Source organism: Oryctolagus cuniculus, chromosome 2 (genome assembly GCF_051225735.1).
Source record: "Oryctolagus cuniculus isolate XC-2025 breed Fujian yellow rabbit chromosome 2, ASM5122573v1, whole genome shotgun sequence".
Classification (NCBI taxonomy): domain Eukaryota; kingdom Metazoa; phylum Chordata; class Mammalia; order Lagomorpha; family Leporidae; genus Oryctolagus; species Oryctolagus cuniculus.
In genome coordinates, this window is record NC_142868.1 from 3,881,848 (window position 1) to 3,901,596 (window position 19,749).

General features: G+C 65.1%; 2 protein-coding genes across 6 annotated transcripts in view; both read left to right on the forward strand.

Annotated features, from left to right (window-relative positions):
- The window catches only part of JAKMIP1 (janus kinase and microtubule interacting protein 1), a 143,031-nt gene extending 129,641 nt beyond the window's left edge, over positions 1-13,390 (forward strand). For 2 of the 3 annotated variants that reach the window (XM_089326918.1, XM_089326919.1), the window contains exons 17-22: positions 3,055-3,123; positions 4,252-4,329; positions 5,586-5,789; positions 7,069-7,134; positions 12,238-12,282; positions 13,259-13,390. In XM_089326918.1, coding sequence (XP_089183044.1) covers positions 3,055-3,123; positions 4,252-4,329; positions 5,586-5,789; positions 7,069-7,134; positions 12,238-12,282; positions 13,259-13,288 — 492 coding nt within the window. In that variant the 3' untranslated portion in view covers positions 13,289-13,390. Of the gene's footprint in view, positions 1-3,054; positions 3,124-4,251; positions 4,330-5,585; positions 5,790-7,068; positions 7,135-12,206; positions 12,283-13,258 lie in introns of all 3 variants that reach the window. The other variant, XM_089326920.1, reaches the window with a different exon arrangement.
- Positions 13,391-15,206: 1,816 nt separating this feature from the next.
- Positions 15,207-19,749, forward strand: part of C2H4orf50 (chromosome 2 C4orf50 homolog) — an 81,488-nt gene continuing 76,945 nt past the window's right edge. For all 3 annotated transcript variants that reach the window (XM_089326915.1, XM_089326917.1, XM_089326916.1), the window contains exons 1-2: positions 15,207-15,337; positions 19,322-19,658. In XM_089326915.1, the coding sequence (XP_089183041.1) occupies positions 19,411-19,658 (248 nt within the window). In that variant the 5' untranslated portion in view covers positions 15,207-15,337; positions 19,322-19,410. The remainder of the gene's footprint in view (positions 15,338-19,321; positions 19,659-19,749) is intronic.

Genomic DNA, 19,749 nt, shown 5'->3' on the forward strand with positions numbered 1-19,749 from the left:
CCAAGCACTTGGGCCATCCTCCACTGCACTCCCTGGCCACAGCAGAGAGCTGGCCTGGAAGAGGGGTAACCGGGACAGAATCCGGCGCCCCAACCGGGACTAGAACACGGTGTGCCGGCGCCACAAGGCGGAGGATTAGCCTAGTGAGCCGCAGCGCTGGCCCCCACTTGCTTTTGACCCTTGCCACCCCCACCTCCTGCCGGCTGGCCCCTCCTCCCTTCTCCCACCTCCTGCCGGCTGCTGCCCACCAGAACCTCCACAGGTGGCACCAGAGGAGTGCTGGCTGTCCAGGGGCGGGGCCTGGGGCTGAGTGCAGTGCAGGTGCCCGGCTCCCCCATTCAGGACAGTCCTTAGGGACTGGCTTGGGCTCCCTGCCCTCTGCCCAGGACTCGAGGTCTGGCCAGTTGGGGAGTTACTGTGGACATTGCAGCTGCTTGGGGGAGGGGGGAGTGTTGGTGCTGGGAGTGCCTCAGAAAGTGGGGGCTGCTGGGCTGGGGGACAGAGCTGGGGTCCCCAGAATTCTGGCGGGACAGCTGGGGGGACCAGCGGTCACTCTGCCCGGGCCCAAGGGAGCTCCTGGGATGTGGTGCAGGGGCCTGAGCACTCGGGCCGTGTTCCGCTGCTCTGCCAGATGCATCAGCGCGGGGAGACGCCAGGTGGCCAGCTGCCCCGTGGAGCCCTGGGAGCGAGGGTGTGGAGAGCTGGCGTCTGGGCTGTGACTGGCCCCGAGGCCCCTGCCTGGCAGCTGCCGCTCAGAGAGGGCGCTCAGCGTCCCCTCCCCCATCCCAGGACCGCTCCCTCCTGGGCGGGGAGCAGAACCGGGAACATCGGGTTTCTCCCGGGCTCGGGTGCCTGCTGGACTCTGCGGGTGGACGCAGGACTTGGCTCTGGCACGCAGACCATGGCGTGTTCGGCCCTCGCGTCCCTCTCCTGGCTGCTGGGGAGGAGCCGGCTAGCTTTCCCTCCCTGTGTGTGGCACGCACACCTCCCTGCCTCCACGGCCAAAGCTCTCGGCTCTCCTGATTGGCCAAGTTCCCTCCCACTTGAATCGTGGTCATTGCGCCGACCGCATCAGCGTCTTCAACATGGAAAGCGTTTGCCCTCCCATCAGAGAGAAGCAGGCTTAGCTGCTCCAAGGAGCCGCACACTCTCTCGGCTACGCGGAAGGAGGTGCCGCTGGCGCCTGCAGCCGCTGGCTCAGGGGCCGCTCTGGGGCGAGCCTGGGGGCCACAGCTCTACCAGTTCTTGTTCTCTGCGGAGAGCTCCCCACGCCCATGCCACACCCCTGTGCTCTCACACCCCCTTCATGCCACAGATGTGTGCCAGCCCCTGTGCTGGGCTAGAGGCGGCAGGTGCACGGGGGTGGGGTGGAAGTGGGGATCAGGGCCAGAGAGCAGGGAAGGGAGGGACCTCCCTGGGAGACAGAACAAGAGGGACAGGCCCAGGCTGTGGGCCAGGCAGGGGCCAGGAGCTGGGGGAATGGGGTCGGAGCCCAGGCCCAGACAGTGGGGCCATCAGCAGGGTCCAGGAGCTGGGGGATGGGTGGTCGGAGCCCAGAGCCAGGCTGTGGGGCCATCGGCAGGGGCCAGGAGCTGGGGGGATGGGGTCGGAGCCCAGGCCCAGGCAGTGGGGCCATCAGCAGGGTCCAGGAGCTGGGGGGATGGGGTCGGAGCCCAGGGCCAGGCTGTGGGGCTGTCAGCAGGGTCCAGGAGCTGGGGGATGGGTGGTCAGAGCCCAGGCCCAGGCAGTGGGGCCATCGGCAGGGGCCAGGGAGCTGGGGGGATGGGATCAGAGCCCAGGGCTAGGCTGTGGGGCCTTTGCCAGGGGCCAGGGAGCTGGGGGGATGGGTCGGAGCCCAGGGCCCAGCTGTGGGGCCTTTGGCAGGGGCCAGGGAGCTGGGGGGATGGGTTGGAGCCCAGGCCCAGGCTGTGGGGCCATCGGCAGGGTCCAGGAGCTGGGGGGATGGGATCAGAACCCAGGGCTAGGCTGTGGGGCCTTTGGCAGGGGCCAGGAAGCTGGGGGGATGGGGTCGGAGCCCAGGGCCAGGCAGTGGGGCCATCGGCAGGGGCCAGGAGCTGGGGGGATGGGGTCGGAGCCCAGGGCCAGGCAGTGGGGCCATCGGCAGGGGCCAGGAGCTGGGGGGATGGGGTCAGAGCCCAGGGCCAGGCTGTGGGGCCTTCAGCAGGGGCCAGGGAGCTGGGGGAATGGGTGGTCAGAGCCCAGGCCCAGGCAGTGGGGCCATTGGCAGGGGCCAGGAATTGGGGGGATGGGATCAGAGCCCAGGGCCAGGCTGTGCTGTTTACAGTTAGGTGAGGGCAGCCCCTCTTTGTGCCATCACCACACGGCCCCGCTGGGGGCCCCTCCCACAGCCGGGGTCTGAGACGTAGATCTCCTCCCCCGTCTGGCAGAAGTGCTGCTCATAGACAGCCAGTGCCTGCACCAGCCTCAGCACCTGCCCAGAAGGAGGCGACCACTCCCGGCCCTCACCTGCCAGCCAGGTGCCCAGCCCCACCACGGGCCTGAGCCTCACCTGCTTCCACGCCCATGCACAGCCCCGCCCCTTGCGTGCTACACCCTCTGGCCTCTCATTGGCCTGCACACCTCGCTCGCCTGGGCCACTCACGTGCACCTGTGCTGGCTGGGTGCAGGTTGCGCCTGTGCAGTCCTACGGGCTGGGTTTCCCGCCCTCGTGACCTTGGACAGGGAACTCGGCTCAGCCTCCATGGGCTTACCTGCAGCCTGCTCCATGGGGGGTCCGAGAAGGAGGCGTGGGTGACACCTTCAACACCAGGAGGTCCCCGATGCTGTCAGCTCCTAACACGCACACTCACAGCCTCCCACGCTCCCAGGCCACGTGTGTGCGTGCCCTGGGCACACAGGCCTGACCCGCACACACACAACCACAGCCACCTGCGTGTGTCTATCTGTGACTCCATGCCTTGCTGAGCCAGCGCCTGCCGTTGACGAAGCTGCGACGTGTGTTCGGCTGTGAAGTCCCGGTGCCCCACGGGGACCGCCGCTCACTCTGCCCTGGCCCCGCCCCCTGTTTTCTAGTGGCTGAAGCAAATCGAGGGAACCGAGGCGGCCCTGACCCAGAAGATGCTGGACCTGGAGAAGGAAAAGGTAACAGGTGCAGGCTCCTGGGGGCGGGCGGGAAGAGCTGGGCGAGGCTCTCAGGGGAGGCCTGCCTTTTCCTGCTTCTTCTCCGTGTTTGTCTCCGTTCACTATTCACTTGACGCGATCTGCTGGGTTCCAGGCTCACAGCGCACGCCAGCGCAGGCCGAGCAGGTCTGGACAGCCGGCCGGCCGCAGGGCAGCTTGGTCACAGGGCATGGGGCCCAGTGGCTAAGGAGGCAGCAGGCAGGAGGGCTGGATTCTGCAGGCCCAGGAGCCTGATTTTGTCCTCAGTGCCCTGGGCCTGGTTGGGCTGCAGGGAGAGGTGCCAGGTCCATGGCCGCGGTCTCCCTAACCAGCAACAGAGCGGTGGCCAGGAGGAAGGGCCGGGAGCGCATGGCCGCAGGCAGGAAGTGTGGGCCAATCTAAGCAGGTGGAGGCAGGAAGAAGTGTTTCAAGGTGGGGGAGAAGGATGCTCGGCTGATCGATTTGGGAGTAGTGTTTCTGGGCTGCCCGGGGCGATGACAAGGGTGGCGCCAGCCCTGGCTCGAGCAGGAGGCTGCCAGGCAGGTGTCCTGGCTGCACCTGTGTGTGATGCTGTGGTGGCCTCTGTGGGCATCTCTTGCTGTCGGGTGCGCCTGCCTGAGATCCCTCCCACATAACATCCCTGCTTTATCCATCTGGTTTTGGTTAAGACTTCAAAAAGTGACTCCACGTTGATGCCAGCCACTTCCACCCTGGTTTCTCCCAGGCTTGGCACCTCGGGTGCCTGGTGGTGGTTATTCCCCAGGGGGCTCCGGGCATGGAGGGGTTTTGTGGGACCCAGCAGGAGCGGGGTGAGGTAGGTTGGCAGGAGGAACACATTGGGAGCCACTGAGACAGCGTCAGGGCCACCGGGGGGGCCTGGCAACCTGGGAAGACCCCTGAAGTTTAGGCTTAAGACCCAGGTCTCGCTTTGGCGTGGTCGGGCACCCCACAGCACCAGAGAGCCGTGACCAAGGTGACCAAGGTGGGGCACGCTGGGAGGACCATGGCCACGGCCCGCGAGCATCTCTGATTCTGCGAGAGGGATGAGTGGGGGCGGCCTCGGGGGCTCCCCCACCTGACCCCGCCCCGGTCCTGCCCCGCCTCTTTCAGGACCTCTTCAGCAGGCAGAAGGGCTACCTGGAGGAGGAACTCGACTACAGGAAGCAAGCCCTTGACCAGGCTTACCTGGTAGGACCAGAAGTGGGTTTGATTGACACTTTGGCTCTTTAGGGTCCACATTAGCAACTGGTTTTCCCGTGGGGGCTGGGACCGCGTGTCGAGGGCCCACCTACCGGCCTGGGAGCAGCCCACATGTGTGCATGGCCCTGTTGCCTCTGGAACGGCCATGCGTGTGGCCACTTGGTCCACGTCAACCGTGGTTTTCCAAATTGGTCAGAGCCACCATGATGGCCTCTTTGAACTTGCTCATTAAATCAGCTGTCACTGGGGGTGAACAAGAAGAATCTCACGCGTCTCCGGATGCGGATTTATTGGTCCTTTAAAACCCCAAGGTGGGATTCCCTCCATAGGATAAAGAGCTGACACAAGCAAAGGGAAGGTTGGAGTCACCAGCTGGGCTCTGGGCTTCCTGGTGGGGCCAAATGGGATGACATTCAGGGCCAATGGGCCTCACCCTCAATGCCCAGTGCTCCAGGCACCCAGGGGCGGGGGGCAGAGTTGGGTGGAGAGGATTGAGTGCCACGCCACTCCCTGGAGGCAGAGCTGGGCAGGCCTCTGCCCTGGGCACCGGTAGTTAAGAACCATTGCCCGAGAGCAGGCGTTTGGGGGCGTGGTTCGGTTGCCCGCTGGGACGCCGGCGCCTCGTCTTGGAGTTGCCCGGTTTGTACCCCAGCTTCCTGCTCGTGTGCACCCTGGAACGCAGCAGGTGACGGCTCCAGCACCTGGGCCCTTGCCACCCCCACAAGAGAGCTGGATTGAGTTCCGGGCTCGTGGCTTCAGCCTGGCCCAGCCCCCAGGTGTTGTGAGCAGCTGGGGAGTGAACCGGCAGATGGAAGATCTCTGTCTCTCTGCCTTTCAAATGAGATGTGGGTAAATCTTAAAAAAGAAAGAAAGAAAACACATTGGCTTTGCACCTAAAAAGAGGCTCTTAGGCGCATTGTCTCTCAGCCTGGGTTACAGCTGCAGTCAGAAACGAGGTGTTGGAGAATGACCTGGAAGGCAAAGGTCAAGCAAGCTGCCCACCTCTGACCTCTCTGAGCCGCTCTTGCAGGGAAGGTGACGCCTCCTTGCCTGTTGTGGTCGAAGGAAGCAAAGCAGGTTCTCAGTGGTGTGTGCTGGGTCCCCGCCCACTTCCTGTGGTGCTGGGCGCCCCGCCCGGCCCCCCCCCCCCCCGCGCACACCCCACTCCCCGCCGCAGCCTCGCCTCCTCACGACCCCGGGCCCCCGGGGTGACCTCAGCTGTCTGTGTCATTTGGGCCGCGCAGAAAATCCAGGACCTGGAGGCCACGCTGTACACGGCGCTGCAGCAGGAGCCGGGGCGCAGGGCCAGCGAGGCGCTGAGCCCGGGCCAGCGGGAGGACCTGCAGGCGGCCGTGGAGAAGGTGCGCCGGCAGATCCTGCGGCAGAGCCGCGAGTTCGACAGCCAGATCCTGCGGGAGCGCATGGAGCTGCTGCAGCAGGCCCAGCAGGTGAGGCGGGCGCGCACGGTGCCCCCTCGGAGCGGCGTCTCGGCGTGCTGGGCGTGCTGGGCGCGCGCGCGCGGGACAGCTGGCCGGCCTGGCGGGGATGCCATCGCAACCCGGCAGGGGCGATGGGCGTGGTGCGTGGCCGGCCTCGGCTCTGCACTGCGCTCCCTGGCCCGCTCTCTAGCGCCCCCTCCTGTTGCATGGCCGGGAGGCGCTGGGGGAGCCCTTGATCTGCGCATGGGGCCTGGATGCTGGGCCCGGCGTGCCTCCGAAAGCCCCCGTGAACTCCACGATCCGAGGGCTCCCGTGGGTTTCATGTGCCGCCGGGCGCAGAGGGAGCCGGATCCAAGGCTCTGGACCACAGAGGAGAAGGCGGACAGCGGCTGCTTTATCTCATGCGGCCTGTGTGGGGTGGGCAATAGGGTGGCCGTTTTCTGGATGAGAAGACTGAGGCTCGGAGCGTTCACTCAACATCGTAGGGCAGGGGTGGGGGATGTGGGCCTGCAGGGCACACAAGGCCCACAGACTTGTCTTCCGGCCCTGCAGGCAGGACTCGGAAGTCTTCGGTCTGTAGCAGGCCGATGTTTAGCTTCTGATTAACGCCTCGGGGTGATGTCTCCCGGCGTGATGAGTTACAGCTCATGGGTGATGTTAGAAACACCCAGGTGGGCTTCGTGGCCCCTGCACGCCCCATTCCCTCTGCCTGGAACACCCTTCCCATCCTGTGCGTCTGGCAAACTACAACAGGCCCTGGCGCGGGTCGGTGCCTCCCCGGGGAGGAGTGGCCGCTGAGCCCGCTGAGCAGGGCCGACGTGCCGAGGGCAGTGACCGGCTGTCCCCAGCAGGCGGGCTGGAGGCCATCCTGGTGCCTGGTGCTAAGTGGGACTGTGGCACAGGGGTGGGGGTGGCGTGGGTGCTGGAGGCGTGGCTGTCACCCCGCCCTCCCCTCCCGCCTGCAGCGCTCAGGCTCCAGGTAGTTAACGGGATAAAGCGTGCGACCGGACTCACGTGGCACCGGGTCTTTAACCAGACTGCGCGGTGTGCCTGGTGTTTCGTCAGTCTGCACGATAGCGTTTCCTAAGGTTTCCTCTTCAGAGTGAGCATTTCGTGACTCTAGTTCCAAGAACGTCAGGGACAGGCAAGGCCCGCCTTGGTGAGGGAAGCGGAACAGGAGCCTCTGGGGGAGTGGTGACCTGGGGCAGGGCCTCGACGGGCCGGGCCCTCAGGATGGGGGCCCGGCGGCGTCCCCGCCTTGGCTGAAGTGCGACTCGCTGTGTTTCAGAGAATCCGAGAGCTGGAGGACAAACTCGAGCTGCAGAAGCGGCACCTGAAGGAACTGGAGGAAAAGGTAGCTGGGTGCTGGTGTTGGGTGCTAGTGCTGGGTGCTGGTGCTGGGTGCTGGTGCTGGGTGCTGGTGCTGGTGCTAGTGCTGGGTGCTGGTGCTGGGTGCTGAGTACTGGGTGCTGGATGCTGGTGCTGGGTGCTGGTGCTGGGTGCTGAGTACTGGTTCTGGGTTCCGGGTGCCAGGTGCTGGTGCTGGGTGCTGGTGCTGGGTGCTGGGTGCTGGCCAGGTGCTAGGTGCCGGGTGCTGGTTCTGGGTGCTGAGTACTGGGTGCCGGGTGCTGATTAAAGCTGGGGCTGTCTGGGTTCTGTCCATGAGACGTTAGTGTGGGTCTCTCCCTGCCCGTTCCATGATGTCCAGAAAAGAGACCCCGTCGCCAGCCCTCCCTCCACTCCCCCTCCCCAGACACAAAACCTCCCTCAATACCTCTGATATGGATGCTGCTTCTCCATGGCTCTGCACTGCAGGCGTGAGTGTGTGCGTGTGCGTGAGACGGCACCTGACAGCATGTGTGACGTGTGTGAAATATGTGTGCACATGTGAGCCTTGTGGGAGACGCGTGTTCATGTGTGTGTGACATGCATGTGCAAGCATGCGTGTGAGGGTGGGTGCACGCGAGATGCATGTGCACATGTGAGCATGTGTGTTCCTGTGAGAGTGTGTGTGAGATGCGTGTGGACATGTGTGCACACGTGTGTGTATGAGACTTGCCCCTATGAGCATCTGTGCATATGTGTGCTGAGAGACTGCACATGTGAGTGCGGAGACGTGTGCACATGTGTTCATGTGAGATGTGTGTGAGTATGAGGTGTGTGCACACCTGTGCGTGTGTCTTTCCACAAAAGCCCCCTGACCCCAGCACTCCACCTCACTAGGAAGCACGAGGCACCCTTTCTGAAGACAGATGAGGTACAGGAGGCCCCCCCAAGCAGGGCACCCCGGCCCCGGCGCTCGGGGGTTCCTCCTGGGCCGCCTGCGGGCTTGTATGTGCTCCTTCCCGGCCCACGGAGCTCTCAGGGCCACGGGAGGCGAGGAGGCCCCGGCTGAGGCGGGGCAGGACGTGTGTCCCTGTCCCACGGCTGGGAAGGGACAGCCGGGACTCCATGGGTGTGCTCAGGGCCTGCCATGCAGAGCGCTTTGCCGTGGTGCTGGTGCGTCCTGTGCCACGGCTGACCGTGAGTCCCCGAGCACGGGACCGAGTTGTGTTCCTGTCCTCATCCAAGATGGAGCAGGGCTGCGTGGGCCGTCTGCGCAGGACACAATCGGAGAGAGGGCAGGGCAGCGCCGTGATGGTGTCCCTGGGCAGAGGGAGGTGGTGATGGCGTGTCCCTGGGCAGAGGGAGGTGGTGATGGCGTGTCCCAGGGCAGAGGAAGGCGGTGATGGCGTGTCCATGGGCAGAGGGAGGTGGTGATGGTGTGTCCCGGGGCAGAGGGAGGCGGTGATGGCGTGTCCCCAGGCAGAGGGAGGTGGTGATGGCGTGTCCCCAGGCAGAGGGAGGTGGTGATGGTGTGTCCCTGGGCAGAGGGAGGTGGTGATGGTGTGTCCCTGGGCAGAGGAAGGCGGTGATGGTGTGTCCCGGGGCAGAGGGAGGTGGTGATGGTGTGTCCCTGGGCAGAGGGAGGCGGTGATGGCGTGTCCCTGGGCAGAGGGAGGTGGTGATGGTGTGTCCCGGGGCAGAGGAAGGCGGTGATGGCGTGTCCCTGGGCAGAGGGAGGTGGTGATGGTGTGTCCCGGGGCAGAGGAAGGCGGTGATGGCGTGTCCCTGGGCAGAGGGAGGTGGTGATGGTGTGTCCCGGGGCAGAGGAAGGCGGTGATGGCGTGTCCCTGGGCAGAGGGAGGTGGTGATGGTGTGTCCCAGGGCAGAGGAAGGCGGTGATGGCGTGTCCCGGGGCAGAGGGAGGTGGTGATGGTGTGTCCCTGGGCAGAGGGAGGCGGTGATGGCGTGTCCCTGGGCAGAGGGAGGTGGTGATGGTGTGTCCCGGGGCAGAGGAAGGCGGTGATGGCGTGTCCCTGGGCAGAGGGAGGTGGTGATGGTGTGTCCCGGGGCAGAGGAAGGCGGTGATGGCGTGTCCCTGGGCAGAGGGAGGTGGTGATGGTGTGTCCCGGGGCAGAGGAAGGCGGTGATGGCGTGTCCCTGGGCAGAGGGAGGTGGTGATGGTGTGTCCCAGGGCAGAGGAAGGCGGTGATGGCGTGTCCCTGGGCAGAGGGAGGTGGTGATGGTGTGTCCCGGGGCAGAGGAAGGCGGTGATGGCGTGTCCCTGGGCAGAGGGAGGTGGTGATGGTGTGTCCCAGGGCAGAGGAAGGCGGTGATGGCGTGTCCCTGGGCAGAGGGAGGTGGTGATGGCGTGTCCCTGGGCAGAGGGAGGTGGTGATGGTGTGTCCCGGGGCAGAGGAAGGCGGTGATGGCGTGTCCCTGGGCAGAGGGAGGTGGTGATGGTGTGTCCCAGGGCAGAGGAAGGCGGTGATGGCGTGTCCCAGGGCAGAGGAAGGCGGTGATGGCGTGTCCCAGGGCAGAGGAAGGCGGTGATGGCGTGTCCCAGGGCAGAGGGAGGCGGTGATGGCGTGTCCCCGGTGCAGAGGGAGGCAATGATGGTGTGTCCCTGGGCAGAGGGAGGCCCGTGTGGGCTCAGGGGTGGCCTCTCTGCCCCATCTGGGGTGTGACCAGCACAGCAAGGAGTTGGCCCCACTGAGATCTCAGGGAACAACGTGGAGTCAGCCCCTGGGGCGTCGGGACACTGCTGGGTTCTGAGCCCGGGCTGCTCTTGTGGGACAGGAGGCTGCCTGGGCTGAGCCACTGGAAGTCACATCCCAGGGCTGTGCAGAAATGGGTGACGGCCCTTGCTGTCCTGGAGGGGGTCAACACAGGAGAGAGAGAGAGAGAGAGAGAGAGAGAGAGAGAGAGAGAGAGACAGAGAGAACAGACAGGGAGAGGTCGGGGGGACAGAGCCACAGGCGGCCCCCAGGGCTGCCCCAGGGCTGGTGGTGGATCCTCTGCTCCGAGTTGGCCACACCCTCCACTCACTGCTGCCTGCAGCTTCAGGGCCTCCCTGCCCCAGACAACATGGGTGCCCTTGGGGGCAGCTGGGGGCACGGCTGGGGGCCAGGGGTCAGGGCTGGGTCTCTCACCCTCCCTGGGTGCACCTGTAGAGTCTCCGTCTGCCGGAGGCCCCTCCCCACAGCCTCCCAGGGCTACAGGGACCACAAGGCTGATTGGCTTTGCAAACTGCTCTGCAGGCCGACCCACTGTGGCCTGGCCACGGGGTTGGGGTGAACCCTGGGGTTCAGGTCTTGGCTTCCCACCAGGGGCTGGGCTGCTACCGCCTACTTCCTGGGGTGGTTGTAAGGATGGCGTTAGGTGGAGGCTGCCTTGGGAGTTCTCGGCCCAGGCACAGAGAGGGTGTGCGGCCCCGGGGTTCTGCCCAGGATGGCTCCCAAGGTAGTGTTGTGAGCAGACGTGAGACGGGCTCACCCACGGCCACCGCTGTTCTTGTGGACCGAAAGGTTAAATATCAGTGGGGTAGGCACACGCAGAAGCCAACACAAGCTGCGTCCTGGTGGGGTGTGGACCCCTGCTGACCCTTGGTGCCTCTCCTGGCTCCATGAACTCTTCCCACAGCAAGTGTCTGTCTCTTCCCGCTGTCCTCCAAGGGGGCTCCGGAGGCAGGAGCATTGGCCAGGGTGTAGGACCGGGAGCCTCCCACGACACTGCCTGTCACCTGCATGGTCTCGTGGGTGCCGCGGGCCTGCGATGGAGGGGCGGGGTTGCAGCCGCCACGGTCAGTGGCCCGCTGGTCTCTTGCTTGGTGGCCACTCTGCCCTGCCACAGCCCCCTGGGCGGCCCTGGCAAGTCCTCTCCGCAAGCCTCAGTTTCCCCCTGTGGGCCCCTTCAGCCATTATTCCCAGTGCACCTGCAGCTGTGGTTTGTTGGTCAGTGACACAGGGAGCTGTTGCCCTGTCTGGGTGAGCATCATCCCCAAAGCCCAGGCCGTGTTCAGACATCTGTCAGCAAACGTCGCACGCGCCGGCGTGAGCAGGGCCAGTCGTGGTCAAGCCCCCTGTCTGGGTGACCTGTACGATTTGCCCCTTCCTTACGGTCAACCTTTCCTGCTTTCTTTCATTTTAAGTAGACGAATGAAGTGGTGCAGGAGATTTTAAAGATTTAGTTTTTTTCATCTTATCTGAAAGGAAGAGTTAGAGAGAGAGAGAGGGAGAGATTGATTGATTGATCTTCCATCTGCTGGTTCACTCCCCAAATGGCCACAACAGCCAGGGCAGGGCCGGGCCGAAGCCAGGAGCCTGGGACTCCCTCCGGGTCTCCCACGCAGGTGCAGGGGTCCGGGCACTTGGGCCACCTTCTGCTGCTTTCCCAGGTGCATTAGCAGGGAGCTGGGTCAGAAGTAGCGCAGCCGGGACTTGAACCGGTGCCCATATGGGATGCTGGCTCTGCAGGCGGTGGCTTTACCTCTGCCACAGTGGCAGCCCCAGCACAGCAGGTTTTCAGCACGTGCGGCCCCTGTCCCTTTAGGGGTTCTGCCAAGTGCAGGTGGAGCATCCTGGGAGACCCCCGGGTCTGAGGGCGTCCAGCCTCGCTCCTTCCTGTCCTGCGCGCTGAACCCCAGGGCAGCAGCCGTGCACGTAGCAGGCCTGTCCTGGGTTGGGTGAGGACACAGTGCCATCTGATGGAAGGGACTTGGATGTTTGGATTTTGGTGTCGGAGGGGCTCCTAGGGGCACCAGTTCCCCGTGGGCACCAAGGAAGCAAAGCCCTGCAGGGAGTGGGGAGGAGGCTCCTTGAGTGGCAGCTGCCCCAATCCTTGCTGGTGGGAGCCGCTGGCCGTGACCATGGCCGCCCTCCTGCTGTGTCCGCGTCTCACCCAGAGAGTCCTGGCCCAGGATGTCCATCTCGCAGAGGGCCTGGCGAGGGCCTCCTGGGGGAACCTGCGCCTGAAGCCCCGCCCCGCCCCGCCCCGCCCCCGCCCGGCCCCGCAGTCGCGTAGCTGAGTTCCATGCTCCACGCCTTACACGTGTCTTCTTTTTTCTCTTTCTTCTCCTCGTTTTCTTTTGGTCTTATTTTATAGTTTCTGTTCCTGTTTCTGTTTTTCTCGCTAGCATTCATTCTGTGGCCTTGACGACGCCAGCGAGCTGGGGATGCAGGTTGGTATCCGTTCCTTGTCCGGGAGAGAGAGGAGGGGCAGAGGGTCTGTTCCCGCCCGCTCCGGCCCCGGCCACTCCCTGAGGGTTGTGAGGCTCCCGGGGCGGCAGCTTCCTGGCGAACATCAGGCAGGGTCCTGGCCGCCCACCCGCTTCCCCCCACCAGGGGCCTGGCCGCCCACCCGCTTCCCCCCCCACGGGCTTCCGGGGTGCCCCGCAGGTTCCCTCCAGATTGGTGTCAGCTGCTGGTGCCCTCTGTGGCCTGTGCCCAGGGCGCCCTTTGCAGGATCCTGAGCAGCGGGCTCCCCGGGGGCCAGGGTCTGCAGAGCCTGGAGGGGGCTGGGCGAGGGGCTCACGAGGCCAGACGTGACGTGGGTGCAGAACGCACAGGGAGCCCGTGTGCAAAGCCGCCCGGCCCTGGCCCTGTCCTTGGCCCGCAGGCCTGCTTTCAGTGACCATGCTCAGAAGCTTCCAGTTTGAAGGCATCCAGAGAGCTGATCCCGCCGTGACTGTGGGGCCCTTGTGTCCCCGGCACCCACTGTCACCTGAGTCCCTGCTCGGAGCCCCAGACTCGAGGCTTCCGCTCCCCGAATCCAGCCAGCTGCCTGGATGCCCGGGGCTGAGTGCCGAGGCCGGGCCCCTGCCCGGTGTCCTCCTGGGCATCCCTGAGGCTGGTGACATGAGGGCTTTGTTCTAGAACCTTCTGTACTGCAGTGTTGGGATGGGGGGTGTTTGTGGAATGGGTTCTGGGATGCCTCGGGTCTCAGAGCACAAGCTACACCAGGTCCCCTGTGCTCAGAGGTGGGGGCCCCTGGGGCCCGGGCGACAGGTGACAGGATCGCCTGGGAGGGTCCCTCAGGAGTCAGCTGTGGGATCAGGACAGTCCCCGGCGTGGGCGGGGACGGGTGAGCCGGGGCTGCTCCAGCCACTGGAACCCTTGTCTTGTGTGGCATCTCAAGTTAGCTTTTTCATCTTACAGGACAGAAAAAGAATTTATGGAATGCACTGAGCCCTTTTGGCCACCCCAACCCCCCTGAAACCAAAATCCAACAGCAACTCGAGCTCCTCAATCAAGGTCCAGAAATTGCAAAGAGAATTCACGCATATTTGATGACAGCCTTAGGGGGAAGCCCGCCGGGTGCTCGGCTGGGTTCAGCTGGCCCAAGCCGTGAGCGCGTGGCAGGGACCCGCGGGGGGGTTGTGTCCCAGCAGTGGTCCCTTCCGGAGCCTGAGCGGGGCCAGAGAACCGAGCGCCAGGAAACTTAAGTGCAATTACCAGAAACCAAGGATCACAGAGCCGCCACCGTGACCGGGGCCGGGCCCGTGTCCCTGTCCCTGTCCCCCGCACCGCGTGCCTCGCCGGCCGTGGTGCGTGTCCCGCTGAGCACAGACGCACTCTGCCCTGTGTACATAAATCCCCACGAGCCGTGCCCTGTCCACCCAGGAACGGCTGCAGAGCGACTCGCACATGTCCCTGTGATCCGAACCCTGGTCCCAGCCCCATCAGCCCGGCCAGGGAGCCCGTGTGCAGCTGGGCTCGGCAGCAGCTGGTGGCCAGAGCGAGAGCTGGAGCCCTCCCACCCCAGGGACTCGGGAGACGCGAGGGCTCCATCAGTCTTGTGGTAGGACCCAGCGAGAGGCCCAGAGCATGGCTGTCCCTGGGGCCAGGTGGACCGAGGATTCAGACAGCAACGCAGCCACCGTCCAGGCCCCGCGTGCGTCTTGGTTGTCACCTCCAAGAGACGCTGAAGGTGACGTGGGCCCATGCTGTCCCGGGAGCCGGCCCTGAGTGAGTTGGGAGCCGTGTTGGGCACCGGGTGCAGCATGGAGGGCCGGACTCAGCTGGCCGAATTCCAGTCCAGGAGGAGACCCGGAGGAGACGAGCTGCCGTGGGTGGAAGGCTGTCACTGTGGCAGGCGGCTCCTGCTGTCACCGTGACAGTCCAGGAACCCGAGCAGACAGAGAATCAGAGACTGACCCCGAGCAGGAGGAAGACAGCGGCGTCCACGCGGCAGGGCCGCCGCGGGCAGCGGGCAGCGCCTTGCTCTGTGTTTCCGGCGTGGAAGGAGCAATCCGGCGCTTTCCGATGAGTAGAACCTTGGGAGACGACCAAGGTGACAGAAATCCAAGCCACCGAGGGAAGCTGTGGGGCAGGCAGGGGCCCCACAAGAGGCCAGATCCCAGCGGGAGAAGGGACCGCCGCCCGGTGGGAGGCCCAGAGGCCAGCGCACAGCAGAGCCACCGCGAGGAAGCTCTCGTTCTTGTTGGAATCCAAGCCCCACGCCCCGCCACCCCGGCCCCCGGGACCCGCCAACACCTGGCGATGACCAAGTATCAATGAACTGAAGTCTTTGGCTAAAAAACCACACAAGACACTGGTGGGGAGTGAGGACCACGCGGCCGGCGAGGGCTGCGGAGGCCCGGCTGTGCTGACTCCCGCCAGCAGGACCCCTACCCCCACCCCATCTCCTCCTGCAGTGGCGGGTGCCCTGTGGGGGCCTGCAGCACTATGGGCCTCCTGCCCCCCTCCACAGGAGAAGGGCGGAGTCTGCCCGCTCCGCTCCCACTCGGACGGCAGGGGTGGGAGTGGCCTTGGCCCTGAAGCCCTGTGCGGCCACTCCTGCTGTGACATCGGGATGTGCCGGCAGCTGTGGGGGAGCAGGAGTGACAGTTCCTGGGCCACACCTCATGAGAAGTCGTCCGTGGGCGCCGTGGCAGGACCCCTACAAGCCTTGGTGCCCAAGGCTGCCGGGGGAGACGCAGCACTGACTTCCTGTGGGTGGGAGCCGTCTTTGGGGCCAGGGTCATTCTCCTTGGTCCCCCCCAGTGGACAGCACAGGTGTGGGGGGATGAAGCCCCCCGGACAAGCCCAGACAAGCACAGGAGTGACCCTGCTGGTGTCCCTGGCAGGACCAGCACTTCCTGCAACAGCCCCGGGCTGCCAGCGCCCTGCCAGGAGCCAGCCTGGTTGCAACCGCTGTCCCCAGGGAGCCCCAGTGCCGTGGCGGCCACAGCACTCCTGCACCGCCACGCTGCATCCGCAGCCCTCTGTGCCCAGGTGAGCAGCGACCCCCAGAGCTTTGGTGGTTGCCTCCCAGCGACGCGCCTGTGGCTACCCGGGGAGCAGGTCACATAGTGGAAGTGGCCCATGGTCACCTGCGGTCACGTCCTCACCAGCGGTCACTTCCTCACTCGGAAAGAAGGGCGGGGAGGCCTCACCGCTCCCCACCCACTGTCTCCCAGGAGACCCTGGAAAGTCGCTGGCCCCGCCAGCCCTCAGTGCAGCCGGCAGACGTGGGGTACACTCTCCCCCTTGCACCTCTGTCCCCTGTGGGTCGGGGGCACCAGTGCTGTGACTGTGCCGTTCTGTGCCGGGCGAGGGGGCCAGGGGCCAGGTGACTGCGTGCAGGGGTGGGGGCGCTCTGCCCAGGCCTTTGAGGCTTTCAGGTTCAAGACTGGGAAAGTCTCGGGCACAACGGGACGAGTCAGTCCTCCTGTGGCTGCCAGGGCTGCCCCACGGGGGCCCCCCACGCCGGGCCTCCCACTGGCCGTGGGTGTGTTTGCTGTGGTGCCCGTGTGACGCTGGAGCCTGGGAAAGGCAGGGGCTGGGGCTGCGCTGGGGCTGCCGCCTTCAGGGCAGGGGCGGGGGAACTGCTGCCCTGGCCCCGCCCAGACCTGAAATTGGGTCACTCCCAGCAGGCTGCAGTTCCAGCTCATCCTTTTGTGTGGCCCACGAATGCCATCGACAGCCAACGGCCCCTGGCAGAAAAAAAGTCCCCAGCTCTGCTTTGGAGTCAGCCTACGCTGGGCTCCTGGTCCTGCTGAGTGTGCCCCCGCCCTGGCCGGGCCTGGGGGAGGGCTGGGGGGCCCTGGGTGGGGCAGCTGCCTGCTCCGGTGGGAGCTGGATGGGAAGTGGAGCCGCTGGGACGTGAACCAGCGGCCATAGGGTAAGGCAGTGCCGCAGGGGGTAGCTTAACCTGACATTCCACAATGCCCCCTCCATTTCCTTGGTTACCTGTCCTAGGAGAGCCTGATGACACTTGGCCAGGCTTGGGGCCTATAGCCTGGGCTGCCTGCTTACCTGACAGGGGAGGGGCAGGACGCACCTCCCCTCGGGGCTGCTCCCCCAGAAACGGCTCCTGGGCAGCCCCGCTGACCTCTTAGCAATGCTGTTCAGCCGTCAGTCTTCCTGCTGTAGGGCGGCCCTTGCAGACCGTGTTCCAGGGGCTCGAGGTCCCCGGGGACCCCATACACAGCCTGGGGTGGGGTGGAGGCGGGCTGCTACCCATCTCTGCTGATCAGTGAGTCACTTGCCCAGGGTCACGGGGCAAGCACGTGGCGAAAGGCGCCAGCCCCAGCAGCCAAAGGCACCGTCTTCACCACCCCCCACCCCATCCCCAAATCGGTGTGTGTGTGGCTTTGCATAGGTCGGCTTGTTGATTGCTCCCCACCCCCCTTCCATGAGAAGTTGAAGAATGTGTGCCCCTGAGAGGCGACGGAGACTGGATTCTAACCCAGGCAGCCTGGGACAGAGGGGCTCGCTCCTCTATCCTGGTGTCCCCACTGTTTAGCTCCTAAAGAAGTCATGCATGGTGAGCCCTCCACACCCCCAGGCTCCCCCACTGCCCCCTCCATGTGGAGTCAGCCCGCTGCAGATAGGGAATATGTGGTGGTGGGGTGTGGGTCTGAGTTGAGCAGGCACAGACTTTAAACAAGTTTATTTTCATTTGTTTGAAAGGCAGAGAGATGCCGGTGCCATGGCTCACTAGGCTAATCCTCCGCCTTGCGGCGCCGGCACACCGGGTTCTAGTCCCGGTCGGGGCGCTGGATTCTGTCCCGGTTGCCCCTCTTCCAGGCCAGCTCTCTGCTGTGGCCAGGGAGTGCAGTGGAGGATGGCCCAAGTACTTGGGCCCTGCACCCCTTGGGAGACCAGGATAAGTACCTGGCTCCTGCCATCGGATCAGCGCGGTGCGCTGGCCACGGTGGCCATTGGAGGGTGAACCAACGGCAAAAGAAGACCTTTCTCTCTGTCTGTCTCTCTCACTGTCCACTCTGCCTGTCAAAAAAAAAAAAAAAAAAAAAAGGCAGAGAGCTTTCATGCACTGGTTCACTCCCCAAGTGTGCCAGGCTGAAGGAGCCCAGAGCTCCCTCCATCCGGGCTTCCCAGGTGGGTGGTAGAGACCCAAGTACATGAGCTGTCTCCTGCTGTCTCCCAGGGCGTGTATTTGCAGGGAGGTGGCGGGGAGCGGAGGCGGGACTGGAAACCAGGCGTGCTGAGATGGGAAGCCGGCGTTGCAACAGCGGCTTAACCGCTGCCCGTGCGCCACCCCCCCCCCCCCCCGCTTGTTTCTTGATGTGGTTTCCTGAGCCGCACAGTACGTGCGTGTGCGTAGCCTGTGCCTGCTGCCAGGCATCAGGCACCACCTGGAGAGGATCTGGCGTCTGCGGGAGGGTCTGTGGGGGCTGCGTGCAAACTCCCCACTTTACAGAGAAGAGAGCCCCCAGGCTGCCTGCCCAGGGTGTCCTGGATGCTGGGGGCGGAGTGTGGTTCAGGGATGAAGAAAGAACTGCAACTTCCCCACAGCTAATGCTCCAGGGGAGAGGCGGGGCCGTCTCCTCTTGAGCAGGGGCAGTGGAGCTGCTTATTTCCGGTTTGTGCCCTGGCCTGCTCCTGCACCGGCCGCCCTGCAGCGGCTCACTGTCCCGGCTCAGAGTGACGTGTCACCAGGCACCTCCCGGCTCTGACTACCCCGGGGACTCCCCAGTGTCCGTGGACGGACACCAAAGCCCTTGAGAGCCTGCGTGGACGTGGCCCACACCGTCTTGTGTCCTGGGCCCCACGTTCCCTTCCGTGTGCCCATGGGGCCAGCCGACCTGGCCCCTCCGTCCCTCTCACCTGTCCTGCCTCTGACAAGGGCCTGTGGCCTGGGGGTCCCGCCCCTGGTGGGTCTCTGCCCACCGCTGCTGCGACTCCTCGTTTCTCCTGGGGTCTCAGCCTTGAGCTCCCCCCACACACCCTGCTCTGGGCCCCTGACAGCTCTCCCCTGCCCTGCGGTCTTTATGTCCCACACCTGTGCTGGGACACACGCTCTCTGGTGTTGGAGTCACACCTGGATACGAATCTGGACTGTGCCACTTACCGCCTCGTCTGTGGGGACTGGCCAGGCTCTGCGCCTTCCAGAATGCCCACTTTGCCACCTGTACAATGGTCACGTGAACACTCACTGTCAGGGTCATGGGGAGAATTGGACCAGACAAGGCGTGGGAGGACCCCCGAGGCAGAGTTCACTTCCCAATTCCTTTGTCTAACCCTAGTGAACTCTGGGTCCTCCATACATATGTGCTGGGCTCGGGGTGCGGGGTGCTGGGCTTGGGGTTGGGGTGGGACTTGGAGTGAGGGTGCTGGGCTCGGGGTGGGGAGTGGGACTCGATGTGCTGGGTACTGGGCTCGGGGTGGGGGGTGCTGGGCTCGGGGTAGGGGTTGGGATTCAGGGTGTAGGGTGCTGGTCTCGGGGTAGGGGGTGGGACTCAGTATGCTGGGTGCTGGGCTCAGGGTGGGGGGTGCTGGGCTCAGGGTTGAGGGTGCTGGGCTGGGGGTGGGGGGTGCTGGGCTCAGGGTGGGGGTGGGACTCAGTATGCTGGGTGCTGGGCTCGGGGTGGGGGGTGCTGGGCTCAGGGTGGGGAGGTGGGACCCAGGGTGGGGAGTGCTGGGCTTGGGGTAGGGGATGGGACTCGGTACGCTGGGTACTGGGCTTGGGTGGGGGAAGTGGGACTCGGCTCCCTGTGGGGTGGACCCGAGCGCCATTTGCCACTGAGAATCAGAAGGTTCTGGGTGCCCAACCCAGAAGTCTTGGTGTTCCTCCTCATCTGCCTTATTGAGCATTGAATCCCAAGTGCTTTCTCTGAGGCTGCTTCCTGCCCCGGGGCGGGGGCGGGGGGTGGGCTGTAAACCGAGAGGCCCTTGGCCACATTGCACGGGGCTGGTGCGAGGGAACCCGAGTCGCTGCTCATGAATAATCCACCGGTGCCGCTCTCCTCCAAGGCCACCTCCACGTCCCCGGTCCGCCTGCGAATCCACCGCCACCTCCACGTCCCCGGTCTGTCTGCGAATCCACCGCATCAGCCCGCGGGATGGAGCCCGTGGCTGACGGGGGAGGTGAGAAGAGCTTCAGCTACGTGCTCAGAGCGCCCAGCGGCGATGGGTTTGATGCGGTCAGCGTGCAGATCCACACGTGTTGGGTGTTCCAAGACGAGGAGGACAGCGGCCAGGAGCGGGGCCGCCTGCCGGAAGGAGCCCTGCCGGGGAAGCAGCCGCAGCCCTCGGAGCAGAAGCCCCGGGCAGCCGCGGGCGGGGACGTGGAGTGCCGGCTGAGGAGCAGGTACGGGCTGAGCTCTTCCGTGCACCTGACCTTCCTGGGGCGCCGCGGGACACAGGCCGGGCGGAGGTCCCTGTGCCTGCCGCTTCCACCT